The 20092-nt window shown below is 50.2% G+C and overlaps 1 protein-coding gene across 2 annotated transcripts; it reads left to right on the forward strand.

Moving 5' to 3' along the window:
- Positions 1-421: 421 nt before the first annotated feature.
- Positions 422-19820, forward strand: TIE1 (tyrosine kinase with immunoglobulin-like and EGF-like domains 1). Of its 2 annotated transcripts, none has more exons than XM_006839657.1 (23): positions 422-656; positions 3830-4063; positions 4145-4255; positions 6230-6385; positions 6510-6641; positions 6827-6967; positions 7190-7318; positions 8139-8284; positions 8497-8641; positions 10700-10858; positions 11045-11182; positions 11360-11656; positions 12087-12377; positions 12715-12905; positions 14531-14741; positions 14909-15019; positions 15234-15424; positions 16711-16824; positions 16937-17007; positions 18104-18144; positions 18229-18325; positions 18454-18553; positions 19634-19820. In XM_006839657.1, the coding sequence occupies exons 1-23, from the start codon at positions 599-601 to the stop codon at positions 19703-19705; spliced, it is 3336 nt and encodes a 1111-aa protein (XP_006839720.1). In that variant the 5' UTR covers positions 422-598; the 3' UTR covers positions 19706-19820. The 2 variants fall into 2 exon arrangements, with proteins under 2 accessions (XP_006839720.1, XP_006839719.1); XM_006839656.1 differs by having other exon boundaries at positions 3746-4063; positions 19634-19705.
- The last annotated feature ends 272 nt before the right edge of the window (positions 19821-20092 follow it).

Below are 20092 nucleotides of genomic sequence, written 5' to 3' on the forward strand. Positions count from 1 at the left end.
AGGTTCACAAAGATCCTAGCATATGCACCACCCTCTAGAACACCTGTGCAACTGGCAGTGTCTTGGCACACATACATGAGAAGTCATGTGGGCTGTGTTGTGTGTATGTGCTGGCAGAAGGGGAGAGAAATGCCAGAACAATGTCCTCCCCCCAACTGCTCTCCTCAATAGACGGAAGCCGCTGGCTTCCTGCTTTTCCTGCCTCCTGTCTCCTGCGTGGCAGTGAGACTGAGGGTTGAGGGGTGGAGAGGGGGTTAGGAAAAATTAGTCCCCAGGTCTGTCCTATCACAACAACCACACCCCCTCCACACACACACATTTCAAGTGCCCCCATTCCAGGCCCTTCCAAGCCACACCTACCCCCCAGCCTTATGAGGGCTGGGATTGCGGGCGTGGGGTGTGTAGAGGCCCAGAGGTTCAGAAGCAAGAAAAGTCCTCCCCACCTCATTCTCCTGCCAGCCCTCCCACCTAAGCCATCTCATTTCCTCTTCCTCTGAAGCCCTAACACACACTGAACTGCACAGGCTGAGCAGCCAGACCCACAGTGACCGTCAGGAGGCCCAGCCTGCCCTGGCTGGCCTGGCTCAGCCTCCGGAGTATGGTCTGGTGGGGACCACCTCTGCTGCTCCCCATCCTCCTCCTGGCTTCTCATGTTGGTAAGTCTCTCCTGAACTCCTATGCCCAGCCCCCAAGGCCCTGATGCTCCCTAGGAAACCACATCATCACCACTATCACTTTCCCCCACACACCCTGATGGACTAGAATGTGAGATCAGTCTCAGGAAAACCCCGGCAATCCAAAAATCACTGCAGCCCGGGAAGGGGGGAGAGGGGGGAGGGCGGGGCATGGCCACTGACTACTGGGTCTCAGGATCCGTGGGGAGCAGTGGTGCCTTTGAGTCCCGTGAAGTTTACAGTGGGTGCTCATCGGGTTAGTGTGTTACAGTTATTCCATAACTCATTCAGCAAATAGGTATAGAGCCCTTCAATGACAGACAGGCAGCCTCCAGATCTGTACAGTCAGATTAAATGATGCTGACTACCAAAGATTCCTCGTGGCACTGTCGGATAAGCACTGGTCTGCTAACTACAGTCAGTGGTTCAAACCTACCAGCCACTCCATAGGAGAAAGATAACGCTGTCTGCAACTGTAAAGATTTACATACTTGGACATCCTATACAGTGTGACCATGACTTACGATGACTGGGTTTTTGGTTTGACTCCCAATGGCTGTTATGGTGTCTACATGAGACAAAGTAAGCAGAGCATGTAGCACTGTGCTTGGAGCTTGGTAAATGTTTCTGAATAAATAAATGGTAGTTGCATCCATTAGCCTGCTGACCCAAAGAGCAATACGACGCAGAGGCTGACTTTGAGTGGTTCACAGTCTAGCAGGAGACATAAACCCCACTAGACAGAATGAAGGATAAAGAGAAATGAGCACAAGAGCTCTAGAGGAGCACTGAGGAGGAGTCAGCTTCTTTGTCTGAGATAGATGAAAAGGGAGACAGGAAGACTTCATTAAGAGGGGTGGTCTTCGTTCCAGGCAGATGGAACAATAAATGTAAGTCTTGAAAGCACAAAAGTCATGGCAGAGAAAGTTCTTGCAGGGAAGCAGCAGAAGGGACAAAGTGGGAGCGGAAGCAGCTCAGGAGTCTGTACATGATCCATGGGAGGTTGTAGGCAAGAGAATCACAAGGTCAGATTTGAGTTCTTGTCTAGATCGTTTCAGCTCCTAGAACAGAGGATGAGTTGGGGAAAGAGGAGTGTGGCTTTGGGATGGTCCAGATGAGTAAGAATGAGGTCTGAGCAAAGGTGGACTTGAAAAGTGGAGATGAAGTCAAGAGACTTATAGCAAATAGAATTTGCAGAATTTTATGGCTGATTGGAAGCAACCTAGCATAATTCTTGAATGTGGACATTAGAACCTGACTTGGCCAATAACTAATTGTATGACCTCGTTGTTAAGTGCCGTCGAGTTAATTCCGACCCATAGCAACCCTGTATAGGGTTTCAAAGGAACAGCTGGTGAGCTTGAACCACTGACCTTGCAGTTCAAATGGCTTTGCAGTCTGGCGCATTAACCCACAGCGCCACACCACAACTCAATTGTATGACCTTAGGCATACAATTATTTAACTTCTCTGTGTCTCAGTTCCCTGGTTATCTAATAAAAATAATGACACCTACCTCCCTGAATTGTTGGGCTGATAAAATTAACGAACATAAGTAGGTATCTAGTGTATAACTGGCATCCAATAAACATTAATTTTTATTATAGTGGGAGGGACATATTGGGAGAGTTCTGAAGTTTGCTTCTCAGCTGGCTAGAGGATAGGGTGTCATTGCTGAGTCAGGGAGCACAGGAGAAGAACAGGTTTGGGAGGGAAGTTGATGGAAATGCAGACATGAGCTGAGAAGTCAGTCACCCCATGGTATTGACTCAGTGGTGATAGTTAAAGTCAAGGACGTGAATGAGCTTGCCTAAGAAAGCTTGAAGAACAATTAGGTATCCTCCTCTGTAAATAGTGAAGGACTATCAGTTTCACATGGTGGGTGCAAGGATTAAATTGAAAACAGATGCTTCGCACATGGTAGGCAGTCAGTAAATACTAGCTTCATTCACTCATAGTAGACTTTTAAAGAATATGAATTAATAAGCTAAGTGGCATTTAAACGAATTAATAACTTAAGAGTTAAGGGGCAGGGATGGAGAAAGAATGTAGCGTCATAAAGCTGAGGTGGGCTCACAGGGGACTCCAGCTCCCCATGTCACTTCCCACCCTCCGCCTCACATTTTGTCCTCCAACATCACACTTGGACATCCCCCTGCACCTTCCATGATAGGTTTCAATCCAAGTCTTTACTTGGGCAGTTCCCTCTGCCTGGAATGTCCTTTCCTTGACCATTCTCTTTACCCCACTGTGTCCTGCTCAAATTTCAACACCCTTAATTTTATCTCCCAGGAAGAATCTCTCAGTCCCTCTCCCTCGTGTGCCAGATTAGGTGCCTCTTCTCTGTGCTCCCACACATGCACTTGGTACTCTGAAGCTAGCAGCACGTCCATGTCTGACTTCCTAACCTGCAAGGAGCTCTTTAGAAGGCAAAGACCAAGACCACCTCCTGGCTGAGTCTGTGGCATTGCTCTGCACAGAACTCACTTCCTTCACCCTAAACCCTATCACACCAAGCATTTTTTGATTCTTGTAGTTACAGGGAGGGATTTCCTACTAGACAATTCTTTTCTGTGATGGCTCTCCTAGCCTATACTCTCTTGGGGGCAGGGATAGCAAGGAGGAGAGACTCACTGGCAATATTTACAGAGCAGTTTCTAAAGACAAGTCAGGAAATGGGCCTGATAGGACTAAAAAGTGAGGAAAGGGAGACAGAGAACATACATCATTCTTTCCAAAGACCTGACTGGAAAAGGAAGCCATCTAGCAGGAGAAGGGAGGAGGTCAGAGAAGGACTTTTGTTTTTGTTTCTGTTCTTGAAGGATGAAGAGACTAGAGGGGATGGGGGCAGTGCACAAGGAAGGGAAAGGTACAGAAGGGGAGGGGTGTGACAATGAAGTGAAGTGCCTGTGAGAACCGGGAGAGAAGGGGGAGAGGAAGGAAGAATGGTGGTGGTTGTAGACCCTGTCAGAGGAAACACGCAGCAATGAGATCAGGACGAGGTTTGGGGGCCTCCTGTGGCCAGCAGGTGGGTCGGAACTCTAATAAAGTCACTGGTGTCCCGGCCCCAGGCGCGGCGGTGGACCTAACGCTGCTGGCTGACCTGCGGCTCACAGACCCTCAGCGGTTCTTTCTGACCTGCGTGTCCGGGGAAGGCGGGGCGGGAAGGGGCTCAGACGCCTGGGAGCCGCCCTTGCTGCTGGAGAAAGACGACCGCATCGTGCGTACCTTCCCGCCCAGGAAGCCCCTGCAGGCTGTCCGCAACGGCTCGCACCAGGTCACTCTGCGGGGTTTCTCCCAGTCCTCAGACCTCGTGGGAGTCTTCTCCTGTGTGGGCGGTGCCCAGGTGCGCCGGACGCGTGTTGCTTACGTGCACAACAACCCCCGAGGTGAGTCTGCCCTGTGGGGGTAAGGAGAGAGGCGGGACAGGGGACTGCCACTGACCTTTGGTCCCGCCCTCCACCCCACAGCCCACCTATTCCCAGACAAGGTCACACACACAGTGAACAAAGGTGGCACTGCTGTGCTTTCTGCCCGAGTGCACAAGGAGAAGCAGACAGACGTCATCTGGAAGAGCAACGGTGAGGGGGCATCTGAACTGGTTGGGCAAGTAAACCCATCAGGTTTGACACCCTGACGCCTCAGGGTCCCTAGCTTTGCTCCTTACACATCTACATCTTTCACTCCGGTACACATGCCACCCTTCTGTCCAGCCCCCAAAGTTCATCTTCTGTCCTGGGCCAGGCCCTGTGTCAATCCCATCTCTCCCTCTGAGCTTCCCACAGGATCTGAAACCTAGCCTTCACCTACCTCCTTCCCTGCTGCCACCCAAAGTAAACTCATGTTAAATCCTCATCTTTGACACTTCCCTGGGAGTTAGAAGGAACCATCACATAGCTCAAAGTTCTTGGGTGGCACATATGGTTTACATTCAACTAACCTAAAGGTTCTTGGTTCAAATTCACCCCGTGGCACGTTGGAAGAAAGGTCTGCTGATCTGCTGCCATAAAGACTGTTGTTATTGTTGGGTGCCATCGAGTTGGTGCCAACTCATAGTGATCTCGTGGGACAGAGTAGAACGGCTCCACTGGGTTCCGAGCTGTAGTCTTTGTGGAAGCAGATGGCCATGCCTTCTCCTGTAGAGCTAGCTGCTGGGTAGATGGGAACAGCCAAGCTTTCAGGAGCTGCCAAGCACTTAACCACTGGACTCCCAGAGCACCTTTCTATAATGACTACAGCCAAGAAAACCTGACAATGGTGCCATAAATCAATCGACTTGACAGCAAGGGCTTTGCTTTTTGGTTTTAACAGGGAATAGAAGAAATCTAGTAACAAAGTACTCAGACAGGGGAAATCCTAGATCTCTCAGAGACCTGTTCAGCCCAGACCTGAAAACATGTGGATCTCAACCCCAGACCTGCCTCCCACCCTAATCCTAGCAGGCCCTCCAGCCACCCGAAGGCCCCAAAGATATCTGGTCTCAGTCCTTAGATTCATAACCCTTTGGTTGATTCTTTCATCCCTGACCTTCTTGAGTAAGAGAACCCTTCCCTTGAGCCCAAGGAATTTGCCTTCTGAGCTTTAAGCCTCTTGAATTAACCAGAGATGTGGAAAAGGTCTGGTAGACCTGAGCTCCCTAGAGTCTCTGTTTACTCTGAAGCAAAGCAAGAGGGGGTTGGGGCCAGGATTGAATGTTCTGCTATTGGAGGGCAAGGCTCAGAGAAGACTAATCAGAGTAGATGTCACTCCTGAACTGTGCCCAGGAGAAGCAGGAATTGATCAGGCAAAGAAGAGGGGAGGGAGTTCATTCCATGAGAAGAGATCAACAAGAGTTGGTGTTCCTAGGAGAGAAACAATTCAGGATTACTGGAATGTTGTTGTTGTTGTTAAGTGCCGTGGAGGCGGTTCTGACTCATAGCGACCCTGTACAGGGTTTCCGAGGCTGTAAATCTTTACGGGAGCAGAAACCCTCATCTTTCTCCTGCGGAACAGCTGGTAGTTTCGAACTGCTGACCTTGCGGTTCACAGTACTGGAATTTTAGGAGCCAGCAATTTGTACTTTGTCCTGAGGGTTGTTGTTGTTAAGTACTGTCAAACTGGTTACAGACTCATAGCGACCCTGTATATTGTTTCCAAGGAGCAGTTGGTAGGTTTGAACTGCTGATCTTGAGGTTCGCAGTCCAGTGTTTATCTTATAGTGCCAGGACAGTGGAGAATTTTTTGGGAGCTTAAGCAGGAGTGGAAGGGAAGACTGGAGGCCAAGACTGCTTAGGAGGCTGCTGGACGCCTAAATCGGGGTGCAGGCAGCGGGCATGGAAAGAGGTGGATTCGTTTAGGGGATGAAGAAGGGTAAGATGGACAAGGTACTGGACTTATTTCAGAATGGTTGGTAGAGAGTGAAGATGTTTTCTGGCATGATGGCTTGGGTATTAAGTAGGTTTCTTCCCCAAGGTCTGACTACTAGGCATGGGGCCACACTGACGTGATCTGGGTAGAGGGAGATGATGCCATTTTCCATGTGATGCTGAGGCTCCTGACCCATTCATACTCCCCAGGCTCCTACTTCCATACCCTGGACTGGCATGAGGCCCAGGATGGCCAGTTCCTACTGCAGCTCCCAAATATGCAGCCACCATCGAGTGGTATCTACAGTGCCACCTACCTGGAAACCAGCCCCCTGGACAGCGCCTTCTTTCGGCTCATCGTGCGGGGTCAGAGGCAGAGGGCAGAGGTTGTGGGTGGTGTGGAAGGCTGTACTTCCTGGGGACCCTCTGGGGACCTTCAGCAGCGGTGGTGAGTGAATGAGTGTCAGCTGCTGAAGACACTTTCCTCCAGGCTGTGGGGCTGAGCACTGGGGGCCAGGCTGTACCAAGGAATGCCCAGGCTGCCTGCATGGAGGTGTCTGCCATGACCAGGATGGAGAGTGTGTGTGCCCCCCAGGATTCACTGGCACCCGCTGTGAGCAGGGTAAGGAGAATTTCTGGTGCCTGTGAGGAGGGGGAGCTAGGGCCTAGACAGGGTGAAAAGAGGATGCCTAACCTAACTTGGGAAAGACCCTAGAACTATGATGATGAAACTTGAAAGGTGAGGGTGCCAGGTACTGGGCCCTGGAACCGGGCAGAGGCCCATACATCTAAATGCCCTCTTTCTAGCCTGCAGAGAAGGCCGTTTTGGGCAGAGCTGCCAGGAGCAGTGCCCAGGTACATCTGGCTGCCGAGGTCTCACCTTCTGCCTGCCGGACCCCTACGGCTGTTCTTGTGGATCTGGCTGGAGAGGAAGCCAATGCCAGGATGGTATAGACTAACCTACTCCACCATGGTCCCCGACCAAGATAGCTAGCTATGAAATTGACCCACAGCCTTTACCCTGATCCTAACTTATACACCAAGCCCTCCGCCATCCTCCTGCTCACCTCACCAGTGTCTCTTTCACACCCAGCCTATCATTAACCTTGCCTCATCTGTTTCTACCCCGTGCCTTCAATTCCCCTCTAATTACACCTCCTCTGTTCCCAGCGTGTGCCCCTGGTCATTTTGGGGCGGATTGCCGTCTCCAATGCCAGTGTCAGAATGGTGGCACTTGTGACCGGTTCAGTGGTTGTGTCTGCCCTTCTGGATGGCATGGAGTACACTGTGAGAAGTCAGGTATGAGCACAGGGTCTTTGAGACCCCTCAAGATATGTCATTCTTCACCAAACACAAATTGCTGATTTAGACGAGACTTGACCTCATTCCCTGTTAATGGTCAGAGGTCTGTCCACAGTGAGCTAATGGTCTGGTAGGACCACTTAGTACTCAGCCATCAGTACAGTGATGGGCAGCAGCCCAGAGTGTGTGAAGGAGCCCAAAGACACCCCTGGCCAGTCTCAGAGGGTTAGGACAGACTTCTGGGAAGACATGAAGTCTGTGATGGAAGGTGATAGACAAGGGTAAAGTGGCAAGGGCCCAGGTCAGAGGACCTGAAGCTAGGGTACCAGGACAGGGAAGTAAGGGGAAGGTGGGAACATGGTCAGAAGAGGTTAAGTCATGGAGGCTTTGAATACCTGACCAAGGCTTTGCACTTAATTTTACTGGGATCAAGAGGGAATTGTTGAAGGGCAGAAGGTAGTCAGATTCAGGTTTTAGAAAGATACCCTGATTGCTGGAGGGACCCTTGAGGAGTCTGTAGCCGGGGAACAGAAGCAATCCTTGTGTTTTGGCTGTGAAGATGGTGTGGGTCCTGATTGCAAGTATTAGAGGATAATGGAAAGTGGGGAGGCAGAGGAAGTAGATTCTGCGGCTGATCAGAAGGGGGGCATGAGGGTACTTTCTAGGCTTTTGAGGACTTTATAGGCTTCCAGGCTTGAGTGATGCTATAAAGTGGTGGTACCTCTACTAAGATGCAGAATCCAGGACAAGTGACACTTTGGTGGTCACATGTCTGCCCCTGAGGGAACTTCAGCATGAGTGTCTTCTCTCTCCCCAGACCGGATCCCTCAAATCCTTGATGTGGCCTCGGAACTGGAGTTCAACTTGGAGGCAATGCCCCGGATCAACTGTGCAGCTGCAGGGAACCCCTTCCCAGTGCGAGGCAGCATGGAGCTACGCAAGCCAGATGGCACAGTGCTCCTGGTCAGCCCTGATGCCCCTAACCCTCTTGACCCCTGTCCCACCAACTTTACAGTGAATCCCTCACACCCCAAAGCCCTTAGAGCTTCCTATCTTAGCTCAAAGTACATAAGGCTGGTTGTTGAGGAGCTAACTCATTGGCAATTCAGACAGACACATCTGTTACATGGATGCATGTTCTTTGTGGTGGATCTCCTCCCCCATGTCTCCTTTAGTCCACCAAGGCCATTGTGGAGCCAGATAGGACCACAGCTGAGTTTGAAGTGCCCCGCTTGACTCTTGGGGACAGTGGGCTCTGGGAGTGCCGCGTATCCACATCTGGTGGCCAAGACAGCAGGCGCTTCAGGGTCAACGTCAAAGGTTAGTGATGCCCTGGGGCCAAGGAGTTGGATAATGGGCAGAGTGGGTGTTATCTGATACTGCTCAGACTGGGGACCACAGCAGGAAAGGCAAGGCCATCTGAGGTCACAGTTCAACACCAGAAAAAAATGGCCTTGACTGGGCAGTGTCAGGCTGGAGCTCAGTCTCCTCTGGAAAGGACATCGTATGCCCCCAATACTGGGGATAGGCTCCAGCCCTCACCAAGCCACCCCTCTCCATACCCTTCCCCTACAATGTGCTTTAGCTTGGTCCCTGGGAGGCTGTTTCCTCCTGAGTCACACCACATGGGCATTCACTACTAGGACGGGCGGTGGGGGTGGGGGCCATGGTGCTGTGGCACTCAGAAGGTGAGCTGCTTGGCCTGGAGAAGTCAAGGAAGACTTCCCAGAGGAGGCAGGGCTTAGGCAGGAGCCTAAAGTTGTGTGGGAGTCAATGGGGTGACTAAGGAGGGAACTGTCCAGTTTTAGGACTGCTCAGAACAGAGCAGTTACCTGCATCCCCTACTTTGTTCCCCCACCTCTTCCTCAAGGTATTCCCTCACTTCTCCAACACCATAAGCCTTGGTCATTCATGTCCCTTGACTCTGCTTTCCATCAGCCTCCAGCCCCATCCAGACCCTCTCTTACCCTCTTTGTCTTACTCAGAGGCTTTCACCTTGCTCCCACCACCATCTCCCTCACTAGCACCAGGAAATATTACTGTGGCCCCAGGGCTTCATCCTTGGCCTTTCTCTTCTCATTCTCCCCAGGCTTTGGACTCAGACAACCTAGGTTCACTCTACAAATCCCTAGCTCCATCACCTTAAGCAAATTACTTTGCCCCTCTTAGCTTGTTTCTCCAGCTATACAATGGGATTCTCATGATAGGGTTGAGATGAAGATTAATTAGATGACTCCCTTAAGCATTTAGCCCTATGTCTGATACAATAAATACTGACAATTATTGTTCATTAAAATGCCATCCAGTCCCAAGATTTTACCTATTCCCTGGCAACTCCCAGATCTGATCTGTAGCCTAGACCCTCTCCTGAGCTCCAAGCCCATGTGGGGGCACCTCTATGAAGCAGAGACATTGTCTGTAGATATCTAGTTCCCAAGGCATTGTGGAAATTAACTGGAGTATGACATATGGGTCTCTTTTATATCCAGCTACCTTCTGGACATCTAACCCCTTACTTAAGTCATAGACACCAAGGGCTCCACAGGATCCAAATTGGACCATCATCTCCCTCCTCAGGATGCTTGTTCCTGCCTGACACCAGCCCCTAACTCACAACCCTGCACCCTCCCTATCTTCATTCCTCTCTCCTTTCCTCTCATCCATCCATCCATCCTCTCTTCTTAGTAAGTCAGTTTGGTGGAGTTTTGGAGGAGGCAAGGAAACCAGTTACTCATTAATGCAATCATCTGGAGAGAAAAATAGATTAGAATAGGGACAGTGAGCATGAAGGAGGAAAGCAGGGCAGAAACACAAAAGCTGTTTAGGTGACCTAGTTAGGCAGATCTCAGAGATGTTGAATGACTTGCCTAAGGACACACAGCTAGTAGAGATCATCTAGAGCATGAATGAGATGTCTTCATTCATCCCACAAGTAACAAGCTCATCTGAAACATGCTTATGAAAACGAGCGATCATGCATATGGAGTATTGTGGCTAGAGCAGGCAAACTTAGCCACTGCATCATTAGCTTTTTTCATTGAGAGAGTGGTGGATGACGGAAGGACAAAGACAGAATGACATTCAGGCTCTCTTCAGGCCTTGGGTTCCAACGCCCTCTGTTCAGTGTGCTGTCCCCAGAACCCCTTCTGGTCATGCCACTCCCTGACTATTAACATCTTTTGGGATACGTTCCTCAGGGCTGAATCTCTGTGCCCCAAGCTACTTCAGAGCAAGACTCTGTCCTCCTTGGAATATGGCTACTCTGGTCACCTGCTGATCTTGGTCTCTGTCAGCAGAGAGGACCCAGGTCCAATCACAGACCCAGAGGGCTGGGTCCCCTGACACCCCAAGTGCAGAGTCCTCTCATTTTTCTGGCAGTGCCCCCGGTGCCACTGACTGTACCTCGGCTCCTGGCCAAGCAGAGCCGACAGCTTGTGGTCTCCCCTCTGGTCTCTTTCTCTGGGGATGGGCCCATCTCCTCTGTCCGCCTTCATTACCGGCCCCAGCACAGCACCATGGCCTGGTCCGCCATTGTGGGTAAGTGGGGAGAAATCTGGAAACTGAGGGGGCCTGAGGCAGGATAGGAGTGTTAGGTAGTAAAGTGAAATGAGACTTGGGAGGGAGGAAGGATAATGTGAGGAAAAGAGAAGGGGCTGAAGGGAGAATTGAGGTTTCTGGAAGACGTTGGCACTTAATGATGCAAGCGTTGCTCTCCATCTGCAGTGGATCCCAGTGAGAATGTGACGTTGATGAACCTGAGGCCCAAGACAGGCTACAGTGTCCGTGTGCAACTGAGCCGACCAGGGGAAGGTGGGGAGGGGGTCTGGGGGCCCCCCACCCTCATGACCACAGACTGTCCTGGTAAGAAGCTCTTCCTGTCTCTCCAGGAGTCACTGCCCTAGCCACTGAGAGGTTACCATGTCTTGTCCATTTGAGGGGCCCTGCCTTTCCCATTGGGGGTTGTCCCATCCTGTCCAATTGGGGAGTCACTGTCCTGTCCACTGATTGGACAGTTTTGATCTCTGATTCTGGTCCCAGAGCCCTCAGTACAGCCATGGCTGGAAGGCTGGCATGTGGAGGGCCCAGACCGTCTGCGAGTGAGTTGGTCTTTACCCTTGGTGTCCGGGCCACTGGTGGGCGATGGCTTCCTGCTGCGCCTGTGGGATGGGGCACGGGGACAGGAGCGGCGGGAGAACGTCTCGTCCCCCCAGGCACGCAGCGCACTTCTGGCTGGACTCACACCTGGTACCCACTACCAGCTGGATGTTCGACTCTACCACTGCACCCTCCTGGGTCCTTCCTCACCCCCAGCACGTGTGATTTTGCCCCCAAGTGGTATGCCTGGGGAAGAGGGGTGGCATACTTATGAGAAGGGAAGGACCTGGGACACAGGGAACACATGAAACACAAGAGGGTATGGGGTGGTTATGGGAGAGAGGATGGACATGGGGAGAACACAGGATACATGAAAAACATGGAAAGCCATGGGACACAGGGAGGCTATAAGATACAGGATACTGGAAGAGTATCAGATACCAGAAGGACAGATGTCAGCAGGAACACATGGGATGTAGGGCAACATGGTGTGGATCTAGGTCACCAAAAGGACTTGGGATGCAAGAACATGGGAAACAAGAATCAGGGGTAAAGGTGGCCATCGAGAGAAGGGAGGCTGGGAGGGGCACACAGAGCAGGGGCACCGCTAGAATGGATCTGTCTGACCCTGCAGCTACATAGCCTTGTCCTGCCTTCCCACCCTCCCCAGGGCCCCCAGCCCCACGACACCTCCATGCCCAGGCCCTCTCAGACTCTGAGATCCAGTTGACGTGGCAGCGCCCAGAAGGTTCCTTTGGGCCCATATCCAAGTACATTGTGGAGGTGCAAGTCGCTGGGGGCTCAGGAGATCCATCGTGGATGGATGTGGATAGGCCTGAGGAGACGAGCACCATCATTCGTGACCTCAATGCCAGCACGTGCTACCTCTTCCGTGTGCGGGCCAGTGTCCAGGGTCCTGGTGACTGGAGCAACATGGTAGAGGAGTCCACTCTGGGCAATGGTGAGATTCCTGGGCCCTGGGATTGGCCTCAATACATTCTCCCCCTATGGGATCCCTGCCTTGGAGCTAAGGCATCCCAGGCCTCTCCCTTGAAGTAGCCCAACCCTAGTACCAGGGACTCTGACCCTTCCCTTCTTAGATCAGCTGTACTAGTATTGGGGAAATCATGTCACCCAGTGACCTCACTAACCCTAGACCTAGTATCTCTGGCCCGTTATTCCATGTGGCCCAAGTGATCTCCCCATATTTTGGTACTGGGATCTCTAATCACCTCTCCCATGGTGACCTCTGGGTTCCCTGGTACCCTCATGATCTGCAACCCCACGATTTTGTCCAGGGCTACAGAGTGAAGGCCCAGTCCAAGAGAGCCGAGCAGCTGAAGAGAGCCTGGACCAACAGCTGATACTGGCCGTGGTGGGCTCTGTGTCTGCCACCTGCCTCACCATCCTGGCTGCCCTCTTAGCCCTGGTGTGCATCCGCAAAAGCTGTCTGCAGCGGAGCCGCACCTTCACCTACCAATCAGGATCGGTCAGTGATTTCACCTGCCCCAGGCGCTGCCTTCTCCTCAGAACCTAGCATTGTCTCATTTGGTCACATCCTTCCAGCTCTCCTTCCCACCCACTTGTCTAGTTTCCGAGATCTTTCTCATTGCTGTCCATTTATGGTCTGGACTCTGTTCTCATCTTCCAGGCCTGGCCTCTTAATACTTAGAGCCAAGCTTTAGCATAAATAAACTAATAAACCAAAACCTCTTCTCTCTCAAGGGCTGCCTCTTAGGACAGAAAGCCTAGTGCCCAACCTATTGTCCATGCTATGCCTTTAAAAAAAAAATCCAGAAATTCAATTGACTCTTTGTCCTAGGCTGCGCTCTCCCTCTCTCTGAAGTCATTGCACAGAGAAGGTTGTCACTGTGTGTGTGGTGGGGGGGAGGGGTATGGAGGGGGGAAGGATAATGGGTACAAATGTTAAAGAAAAGCAGCTCTTAACATAACAAAATATATCCCTGCTACATGTGCTTGATGGGCTCTCACCCACCAAGATTGGAGGCCTGGTGTTTCCGCTCCACAGGATAAGCGCTGGGCTGTTTCCACTCCTCAGAAACCCTATACAGAGGCACCATGCATTGGAATCGACTTGAAGGCACTTAGCAACAACAACACATGTGATTACATATGGATGTGTGTGTGTACATGAATGTGTACATGTATGAGTGTGTGTATAGTTCTTGTGGCTATCCCATGTGTATATGTGCATGTGTGTCTTTATGCTTATGCACTTCCGTACTCATATGTGGTCCTATGTGTGGGTGCACCTACATAGAGTATCAACATAAGGAACTGCATATGCATTCTGGTGTGTGCCTCAGCTGTCCGTGTTTCATGAGAAATCCTGTGACCTGGGATGTCAGCACTCGTCCATAAAGCTGGGTTTCTGTTTACTTAGGGAGTCCCACCTCAAACTCTGTCCTGACCCTTCTTCCAGCTCTCATATTGGCAGCAGCCTTAGACCTGCCCTGCTATTTACTTTTCTTGCCTCCCACCTTGCTCAGGTGGCCCAGCTCTTGCTCAGCTGAAGGAAGTAGATGTTCATCTTTGTTATGGACCACCATCTTGTCTTCCTACATTCCGGTCCCAAGGGGGTCTTACAGTTATGGATAGATGCCAAGTGAGTGGACACGGAAGAAAATTCTTCTACTGGTTCCAGGCAGCTCAGGCTTACCATGTGGTAGGTGCTCAATAGATGTACTGCCCAAGGCTGGACTACTCACCATAGCCTTCCGAATGACAAAAGCCTAGTTAGGGGTTAGTGTTTATCCCTATCACAGTCCATCCTGTTTCTTTCTGTTTTCTTAGAAATATATTCCTTCTACTCACATCCTGGCTGCTAGCAACAAGTCCATGTTCTGCCTTCCAAAGACCCACTACCTGATCTCCAGGCTGCTATCTCTTTATTTCTCTCCTTGGATAGCTCTCCACACAACAGTCCACCTAAGACTCTGTCACCTTTGCTCCTGTCTCGGTGTGTGTCCTCTTTCTGGATGGCCCTGGATGGCCACTAGGATGCCTTCATCTAACCACTGGAGCTTCTCTTTGCCTCTTTCTGCTCCCATGTCTCTCATCTGGATGATCTGCCGACTCTCTCATCTTGTAAAGGGCGAGGAGACCATCCTGCAGTTCAGCTCAGGGACCCTGACCCTGACCCGCCGGCCAAAACCACAACCTGAGCCTCTGAATTACCCAGTGCTGGAGTGGGAGGACATCACCTTTGAGGACCTCATCGGGGAAGGGAACTTCGGCCAGGTCATCCGTGCCATGATCAAGAAGGATGGCCTCAAGATGAATGCAGCCATCAAGATGCTAAAAGGTTCGCTGAAAGTGACCCCTAGTCCCAGCCCTGACCTTCTCCTTTGTTCCATAGACAAAGGCCCCACCTGGTTCCCTTCAGAAATTGGCTTGCAGCTCCAACCCTTACTAGTCCATGCCCTACCCCAAGTTATGTCTGGAGAAAGTGACACTGGATTCTTTACACAGAATATGCTTCTGAAAATGACCATCGTGACTTTGCGGGAGAACTGGAAGTTCTGTGCAAATTGGGACATCACCCTAACATAATCAACCTCTTGGGGGCTTGTGAAAATCAAGGTGAGCCCCAACTTCATCACCTAACCCTTCTCCCAAACACCCATTATCAGCCATCACTTCTGTACATCATAGTTTTATGGGAGCTTCAGGTTACCTGTATGTCTCTATATTCCCCTTCATGCTACAGAGTCCCTGTTTATTGCCCTTGGGTAACCTCTTCCTAACCTAGGTCACCTGTATATAAATCACCACAAGGTACCTCCTTGCCCTCCAGGTTACTTGTATATCGCCATTGAATATGCCCCCTATGGGAACCTACTAGATTTTCTACGGAAGAGCCGAGTGCTGGAGACCGATCCAGCTTTTGCCCGAGAGCATGGAACAGCTTCCACCCTCAGTTCCCGGCAACTACTGCGTTTTGCCAGTGACGCTGCCAATGGCATGCAGTATTTGAGTGAGAAGCAGGTCTGTATGAATGATTGTGTTTGGGGGTGGGAAGGTGGTGATAGAGGGGCATGGGAAAGGTTGCTGAGGAGGCTTCAGATGATACATCAGCAGGATCTCACTAGATGTGAGGATTGAGGAACAGAAAGGACATGACCCCTGGTCCCTGACTTGGGTAAGTTAGTGAGTACAAATGCAATGAGGAGAAAACATAGGATGAGGAGCAGGTCAAGATCAGATTAACCAATAAACAAGGTAGTGGTGGTTGTTATGTGCCGTCGAATCAGTTTTGACCGTATACACAGTTCCTGAGGCTGTACATCTTTGCGGAAGCAGAAAACTTCAACATTCTCCCAAATTAACAAGGTAATCTGTAGCAAATAATTTCACATGTATGTCACCACACCATGGAAATCCATGTGACATTGTTCACCACAGATTAGTAAGTAAGCACAAATAAGTCCATGCTGACCTTGCTTACCGGGTATTCTGTCCCTGGCAGGGATTGTGCATTTGAAAAGAGGCTTTGATTCTGTAGGGAGGTGCTATAGGTTTGGGAGAGACACAGATGCTAGCCATACTCAGAAGCAGAATCTTTGAGGTAGTAAAACAAAAAATTGTGTAATTGTCATGTACAGATTAGTAAATAAGCCCATGGTCTGGAAGATGGATTGGAGAAATGTTAAATTAGCAGTTGTAGATACTAGTTTAGGATTCAGGAGAGCAGTCTGAGCTGGAGACACACATCCGGAAGTTGCCACCCTACAGACAATGACTTTACTAGTGAGGGAGTAGCTGACATCCACCCAGGAGAGTCACGAGAGTCAAGGGTCTGAGCCCAGTCTGAGGAAAGAGAAGGCAACACCAGGATTGAGGGAAGACATTCGAGGTAGCACTATGTGAACAGCTTTGGAGGCAGTGGGACAGGGGCCTGTGCAGAAGGAAGGGTTAATGGAGAGAGGTCTCTGAGGATGGAGAAGTAAAGGGGATGGTGGTAGAGAGGGGACTAAGGAACAAGGAAAGAGAGGAAGGTACAATCTGGTTAACTAGGAGAGACCAACCATTGTCACAGGAAGAGAGACACAGCCTGACTTTGGTCACGGACCAGGTCGTGGAAAGGTAAGGATGACAGCCACCAGTGTGATTTTTCTCAGGCAGGGGTTAGCTGATTCAGGAGTGAGATCTGGGTGAAGAAGAGTCAGGGATCAATGAAGGTCAATGAAGACTGTGAGGCCAGAATTTATTAGTCCAGATGTCCTGGAATCCAATCTCCCTCAGTCTTCCCTGACTTCTGACTTTGCCTGTAGTTCATCCACAGAGACCTGGCTGCCCGAAATGTGCTGGTTGGAGAGAACCTGGCTTCCAAGATTGCAGATTTTGGCCTCTCTCGCGGGGAGGAGGTTTATGTGAAGAAGACTATGGTAAGACTCATTCAACCCTCCCCTCAGAGTCTGTGCCTGCTTCTGTCCCCCATCCCCTGGTTCAGGTTCCTCCTCTCTGGAGACCCAGCCCATCAAACCTAATCTCTCCTAGGGGCGTCTCCCTGTGCGTTGGATGGCCATTGAGTCTCTGAATTACAGTGTCTATACTACCAAGAGTGATGTGTGAGTGTGGGGTTGGGAAGATGTGGGGAGGAGCTTGGTACCCAATAATATACACAAGTATAACTTAGACACGTTCCAGAAATGTCGGAAGTAGTCTAAGGCATGAGTTGGGTATCCCTGGGTATGTTCCAGGTGTGACATAGTTATGATCTGGCAGTCTCCTGAGTAGACTCTGGGGATACTTAACATTTTAGTGGGAAGGAAGGAAGGAAACTAGCTGGAAGTAAGTTTTGTCCTGGAGGATGTTTTGGGGTAGGATTGGAGAAGGGGTAGTTTAGAACTAACTGTATTTGCATGACATTGAAGGATGCCTAGGAGCTGTTTGGGAATGCTGGTGGGGAATGCTGGCAATCTCAGAGGGATGGAGAGACCATTGAGGAATGCTTACTTTCCTCTCTGAAGGACAAAGTCATCCCCTCCTAAGGACCTAACCAACAAAACATGACCACCGAAGCTCCCTGTATGAGTCCTCTACCCCCAGATGGCCACCTTGGACTGAACCTTAGCTGCCAACCCTTTAACCTGACTCCATAGCTATTCTGCCCTGCTGTGCTCTGTCCACTGACCAGCCTCTGAATACCACAAGCCTACTTCCTGCTTCTACCCCAAGACTTCCTAGAAGATTCCTTCCCCTGACTAGAACTCCCTAACTGGGCCTGACCCAAATCTATATGAAGATTATTATACTGTGAGTGGCAATTAAGAGCAGGGATTTGTTTGGATCCCTGTTCTGTCTGTATGACCTTGAATAAGCTGGCTCACCTCTCAGTACCTCCGTGTCTCCATCTATAAAATGGGAATAATGACAACACCTATGTCATAGCGTTGGTATAAGAGCTAAACGAATTAACATATATAAATGCTCACTGTCTGGCCCATAATAAGTGATCAACAGAAGTGTTCGCTATTATTACGTTGAGGCTGGGAGGGGCTATGAAGGAGTTTCAGGGGAGTCGAGACAATAGCTAGCCAAAGCCAGATACTTGCAGATTGGCACATACAAGGTCCCGGAGCAGCTCCCCACCTGAGATTGATAGACACTATACTGCTGGACCCCAGGCCTAGGATGGAACTAAGTGCATCCTCCTTGTTTCAGCTGGTCATTTGGTGTCCTTCTCTGGGAGATCGTGAGCCTTGGTGAGTCCCCACCCTGACTCCCCAGAGAGCCCCCACCTCGCCCCATGTGTGACAGGGGTTGAGAGAGTTTTGTCCCTCCTGCAGGGGGGACACCCTACTGTGGCATGACCTGTGCTGAGCTCTATGAGAAACTGCCTCAGGGCTACCGCATGGAGCAGCCTCGGAACTGTGACGATGAAGTGTAAGTCACTCAGCCTTTAGTCCCGTGACCCCATCTTTGTGATGAATGACTTCAGCATTGATCCCTGTGACACCCACACACACTCCAGTTAACCCTGACCCCTCATCTCAGTAATGCCCCACCCACAGGTACGAGCTGATGCGTCAGTGCTGGCGGGATCGTCCATATGAACGACCCCCCTTTGCCCAGATTGCACTACAGCTGGGCCGCATGCTGGAAGCCAGAAAGGTGAGGAAGCTGCAAGTGATGGGTGCGGGAGCTTTCCACGCTCACAGGAGTACGCTCTTATAGGAACTAAACAGCAGCTGCCACTCTGCCCTCTGTCCCCACCACTGCCCCACAAACTCCCTCAGCTAGGGCTATTGCCACAGCTAGGCTGGGCCCTAACAGCAATCCCTATTCAGGCTGAATTAGCCACTCTACTTTAGTAAGCCACTATACTATAGTAAGGCCCCTGCTTACTCCCAACAGCAAGTACCTCTCTGCTTACCTATCCCTCTCTGCTACGACCACCAGCTTATTCTCTCTTGGGACCACACCCCTCATCTGGCAGAAAGTTAGAGCTGAATTTGTTAACTGTCAGCTGAGCAAATGGATGAATGGAAGAGTAAATGATACAGTGGTTATATGAATGGATAGATGGATGACTGGATGGATGGATAGATGGATGGATAGATGGGTGGACGTATGGATGGATAAATGGGTGGATAGATGGATTTAGCAGATGAGTGATATAATGATCATATAAATAATTAACTACATAACTGAACTTAATAATCATGCAAATAAATTGTTGAATATAAATGAAGAACGATAACAAAATGAGAAAATGAGAAAATAGTTCTTCATGTTAATCAATAATTTGTTGTTGTTAAGTGCTGTCGAGTCGATTTCGTCTCATAGCGACTCTAAATAGGGCTTCCAAGAAGCAGCTGGTGGGTTTGAACTGCCAACCTTGTGGTTCGCAGTCCAATGCTGATCCTACAGCACCTAAATACCTAATAAGTTAATAATCTTAAGGATAAAAGAACAATCAAATAACCATATAAATGAGTAAATCACGAGCAAACAATTCATTGCATGAATGCACACAAAAAAACAAGATATAACTATTATGGCAAGGGTCTCTTTCTTGACCCCCACAACTGTGGTCTGATCCCCGCCCTGCTCTGGGCTGGTAAAACCGCCCTTGACCATGGGACCATCTGAGTCTCCAGAGCAAAGTAAATGTCTGCTCAAATGCCCAACACATGAAAGTCAAGGGTTTCCTGGTCAGATACCTCCACTAAATCTTGCTCTGATCTCCAGGCTTATGTGAACATGTCGCTGTTTGAGAACTTCACTTACGCGGGCATCGATGCCACAGCTGAGGAAGCCTGAGCTGCCGTGTGACCACAACCTGGCTCTGCTGGCCAGAGCAACTTCTGCTCACCAGTCTGTGACTTATGGACCTTGTAGCCTCTAAACTGAGCTGCCTCAAGGAACTGTTGTTATTAATATTACTGTTATTACTTAGGAAAGAAAAGAAGGATCCAGAAGTGGGGACAAGTCATTCCCACTGCCTCCAGCAGCTACTCTTCCAGCTTCTTTTCACATCCTTCCTTCTAGTTCACCTACCCCGCACATGTCCTCCTCATTCTGCTGCCTCCATACTCAAACTCCTACTTCCACTCCTCTACTCCCACTAACATGCCCTGTCCAGCTGCTCCCACCTCCCTGCCTTGTCTTCAGAAAAAATAAATGCTTGGAGAAGCTCTATCTAATGTC

Source organism: Chrysochloris asiatica, unplaced genomic scaffold (genome assembly GCF_000296735.1).
Source record: "Chrysochloris asiatica unplaced genomic scaffold, ChrAsi1.0 scaffold00026, whole genome shotgun sequence".
NCBI classification, from domain to species: Eukaryota; Metazoa; Chordata; class Mammalia; order Afrosoricida; family Chrysochloridae; genus Chrysochloris; species Chrysochloris asiatica.

Excerpts from the sequence above, each read along its gene's own strand:
- TIE1 (XM_006839656.1), top strand. The coding sequence starts at position 599 with ATGGTCTGGTGGGGACCACCTCTGCTGCTCCCCATCCTCCTCCTGGCT. Across the intron at positions 8,285-8,496 it reads CAGATGGCACAGTGCTCCTG|TCCACCAAGGCCATTGTGGA; the intron begins GTCAGCCCTGAT and ends TGTCTCCTTTAG. Across the intron at positions 18,326-18,453 it reads CGGAACTGTGACGATGAAGT|GTACGAGCTGATGCGTCAGT; the intron begins GTAAGTCACTCA and ends CCCCACCCACAG.